Source organism: Triticum dicoccoides, chromosome 4A, assembly GCF_002162155.2.
Source record: "Triticum dicoccoides isolate Atlit2015 ecotype Zavitan chromosome 4A, WEW_v2.0, whole genome shotgun sequence".
Lineage (NCBI taxonomy): Eukaryota > Viridiplantae > Streptophyta > Magnoliopsida > Poales > Poaceae > Triticum > Triticum dicoccoides.
In genome coordinates this window covers 78,381,061-78,385,310 of record NC_041386.1, presented here as the reverse complement: position 1 = coordinate 78,385,310, position 4,250 = coordinate 78,381,061, and the positions used below count along the sequence as shown (strand labels likewise).

The following is a 4,250-nucleotide window of genomic DNA, read 5'->3' as shown; positions in this document are numbered from 1 at the left end:
TAGTACACGTCATAATCATTTGTTCTGTTTTTTCGAAGACATAGTCGTTTGCTCGAATAGACATACCGTAATTAGGCGAAACAACCGCTACACTAGCAGGAGTATATAATTTAGTAACCACTACCCACATGCGACGATATGTGTCAGCGGAGGTAGAAGCCCGAAACAAGTGCGGGCAGGCAGTACAGCGTGCCACCGGCCACTCACATACAGACACCACCAGTGTCATATCTGAACGGTGATGTGCCTGGTCTCGTCCCCCGGGGACAGCGAGAAGGTGGCCTGCTTCGAGGTGTTGCCGGCGTTCACGGTGACCACGTACTCGCCGAGGTAGCCGCTGAAGCTGTATGCGCCGTGCGCGTCCGTCGGCCCGGCGACCTGCCCCGTCTGCCACTCCTGCAGCAGGCGGTCGACGACGTCCCCCACCGGCAGGTTCTTGAGGTTCCAGTCCGTGAGGCACATCTGGTAGCACCCGCCCTCGTGCAGCGCCGTCCAGAGCATGACGCCGCTCACCGCCGGGTGCGCGTACGCCTCCCGCAGCACCTGCTCCAGGTACACGGCCTGCGTCTGCGCGTCGAACTTGTTGTTGATGTCGATCTCGGTGAACCAGATGGGCAGGTTGAGCGTGGCCAGCTTGTCGAGCACGGCCCTCATGTAGGGGATGTTGGGCCTGGAGAAGTGGCCCTCGAGGCCGATCCCCTCCAGCACGGCGCCGCCGGCGCGGAGGTCCTTGAGCCGCGCCACGTACGCGTCCACGGTGGAGGAGGCGTCGTCGCAGGTCTCCACCACGTTGTACTCGTTCATGAAGAGCGTGGCGAGCGGGTCGGCGTCCTGCGCCACGCTGAAGAACTCCATGGTGGCGTTGGCGCCCAGCCGCTGCTCGTAGAAGTTGAAGTGCAGCATCTCGTTGTTCACGTCCCAGTGCGCGAACTCGCCGCGGTAGCGGGTCATGAGGCTCTGGATGCGCGTGTTCACGGCGGACCGGAGGTCCTCCGGTGACAGGCCCTTCACCCACCGGGGGGTGGCGTCCTGGTTCTCCCAGAAGATGTTGTGCCCGCGCACCATCACCCGGTGCGACCGCACGAACGCCAGCATCTGGTCCGGCACGTCGAACCGGAGCAGCCCCGACGCCGGCTCCGTCGAGTACCACTTGAGCTCGTCCTCGAACACCGCCGCGTTGAACCGCTCCACGAACCACTTCTGGTACGCGTCGTTGCCCAGGATGGTGGACGCGATCGCCGACCCCAGCGGGAAGTCTTTGGACGTCTGCTCCACAGACACCGACGCGCCGACCACGCGCGTGCCGTGCGGGTCGGCGACGTGGATGGTGGCCATCCTCTTCCTCCTCTGCTTATATACGAACCAAAAAACAGATCAAATTACCCGCAAACTGCCAGGGAAGATCAACAACACCAAAAGCAGCTACCTTCCGGATCGTATCTTTCTGGTGCATCGACCATTGATCCGTCGTGAACGGCTGGAGCGAGGCGCTCGCAGTGGTGATCTTCATCGGGGTCCTATCAGCATTCTGAAATGCAAAACCAACAAGGTGACACGCTTCAGCAAACAGTTTCGTTCGAGAGGCAAATCTCTGGGATTTATCACGTATGTGCACCTGGAAGAAGATGACGGAGGTCTGAGTTGGCCAGTCGAGGACGAAGCCGCCCTTGAGGAACGCCCAGCAGTTGCTCCTGGCGAGGACCGTCCCGATGCACCTCGTGCCGGAGTTGTCCGGGGCCAGCCTCGCGGTGATGAGAGCCGAGGGAGAGCCCTCCAGCTTCACCCAGCCCGAGAAGGTGTACATCGTGGACTTGTTGAGGTTGTAGACCACGAACGCCGGGGACAGGACGCCGGTCTCCGTCGTCTTGTACCCGTTGGGGTCGTCGCCGTTGCCGTACTTGAGAATCCCGCCGTTGTACTGCGCCGGCTCCGGGCGGCCTCTGCACTGAACGCCACGTACATCACACAGATTTAATCACCACTATTCCACGAGCGATGCATGGGAGTGAACTATGCTGCTCCAGTTTACTCGTCGTCAGAGCTACCATGCATACGCACTCAAACTTCCGTCAGTCCATTGTGCATGGACAGGACAGCGACAGCGTGACACAAGACTAAAAGTTCAGCTAAGCGTATATTATACAACTAATGAGCAGTAAGCAGATCATTTGGTCGGCCTGAAAACGCATGTGAGCAGTAGGCGTGTGCTGCGCTTGCTTCCAAATAAGAGCATCGAGCAGACAGACTGAACTAACTCGTCATGATACTTGCAGCCATTTCAGAACATACCGTAGACTAATGCTTCAATTATGCCACGAAAAGTGTGGTATAATACTAGTTGTCATTTGTTTGTGTGTGGTATTTTAGCAGGTTGGTGCGGGTGGGCTTGTGGTCTCCCAGCGCACACATGGGAACAAAACTGAAATAACTGAAGAAAACGTCAGGTGCACACTGTGGGAGGAAAGGAACGTTGGTGGTCCGGTGGATTTGGGCAGGCGTCGTCATTTGGCCCCCATTCTCTTCCTAGTTAGTTCTAACCCCATGACATGAGCTCCGGAAGAGCACTGCCCTCGCTGATAAACAATGCAACAACAGTTGACAAACACCAGCTCTGTCAAACTACCACACTCTCACCAAAGAAACTCGCAGCTACTACTGGAAACTACTTGGAGAAAAGAACGCAGAACAGAGGACCGTTCAGTAAGACTTACGTCCGTGTGGGCAGTGTAATCGTACCAACCATCTGCATGCAAACAGAACATATAGTTCAGACAGTGTTACATGCAACACACTCGGACAGTAAAAGAGACTGGAAGAGGAACAGAAGCAAAGAAAGAAACTGACCAGGAGGCACGGCGCCGACAAGCCCGCCGCCGCAATGCACCATCAACCACGCGAGAAACACCACCGCATGGCCTAGAGCAAAGCTACCACGGCTCCTCATCTCGCACCAGCTAGCTAGCTAGCGCCGTGCTCTGCTCCCCCAGCTTCGTCTGCTCAAACACAGAGCTCCCCTCACAAGCTAGTAGCGAGTGGATGCTGAAGAAGAATGTATGTATGAATGTGTGTACCGGCTGCTGCTATGATCATTCAGGGCAAGGAGAGCTACTCCGTCCAGGGCTATATATAGCGGCTCCCGGGTAGAAGACGGCCGAGGCGGGGCACTTGGGCGCACCGTCGCTTGTGCGCGCCCGGGTGGCCGCTCCCCCCTCCCCGCACCTGGCGGGCCGCCATTGGCCGGCACCGGGTCACGGGCCGCCGGCCGTGGGCGCCCACCACGTCGGTACGCGCGGAGGAAGCGGTGCGTGCGCGCCTTCCTTCCATCCCCGGTTTGGTGCAGTGAGTGAGTGCCCTTGTGGTGCTCTCCAGCGCCGGGCCTAGCCAGCATGCCCTGCTCGCCCAGTGCCAGTGGGTTGGTTCACATGCGCGCGGTAAGATCGTATCACATCACAGGTCCTGCCTGTGAACAACCCCCGCCTCATTCCGCTGTCTCGTACCGGCCCCGTGCTCGTCGCCACGGGAGGGGAACGTACCCCTAAGAAAAATAAGACAGTGCTGGCCTGGAACTTTCTCATGTCGTTTCGTTCTTGGTTTTCACGGCCCGTGCGCGGGTTAAATTCTAGTGGTGGCGGCGTGGCGAGTTCACGGTCGCGGATGGCTTGTCACGTCTGTCGTGCGTGGTGCCGTGTCCGGGAGTCCGTGGAGTTAATAGAGGATGGGTTGCACTGTAGTCGTCCAGAGTTCATCGTTCGTGATGATAGGGGATCGCGTTCCCTGCAGGGCACAGCTAGGGTCGACGTTGCATTAACTAACCAGCAGCAAGCATGTGACGCAATTGAGATGGAAGGCAACATGTGACACGCCCGTCTAAGGAAGGGAAGCTGGTCATTAGTACGTACTCTAGATAGCAGCCAGTTGGTGGTTAGGTGTGGTCTATTACGAATTTACAGTTGACAACATTGGTATTCTGCCACAACAAATACTTTTATTTGAAAAGAAAGGCAGGTAGCCGGTAAAACAAAAAGCCTACCGTCCCGGCATATAAGATTAGTAGATTACACAAATAAGTTGCACCCGTTAACCCCTAATTTGCCTCGCATCTGATTTTGGCCATAATTACAGTTGACGTAGCGAACTTACTGTTGAAGATTCTTGAGTTGCACTCGTTCCACAACTGACATGACAAAAGCATTGTAATAGAAACCATAGCCTCATAACACACAAAGCCATCATGAACCATGGCGAACCAT

The 4,250-nt window shown here is 56.7% G+C and overlaps 1 protein-coding gene across 1 annotated transcript; it reads right to left on the bottom strand.

The window, feature by feature from the left end:
- LOC119285092 (endo-1,4-beta-xylanase 5-like) lies at positions 1 to 3,119 on the bottom strand. Its single transcript, XM_037564311.1, has 5 exons — positions 2,845 to 3,119; positions 2,712 to 2,743; positions 1,616 to 1,945; positions 1,427 to 1,528; positions 1 to 1,347 (listed from the first exon to the last, which is right to left on the bottom strand). Exons 1-5 carry the CDS (start codon positions 2,942 to 2,944, stop codon positions 226 to 228), a joined length of 1,686 nt encoding a protein of 561 aa, XP_037420208.1. The 5' UTR covers positions 2,945 to 3,119; the 3' UTR covers positions 1 to 225.
- Positions 3,120 to 4,250: the final 1,131 nt, after the last annotated feature.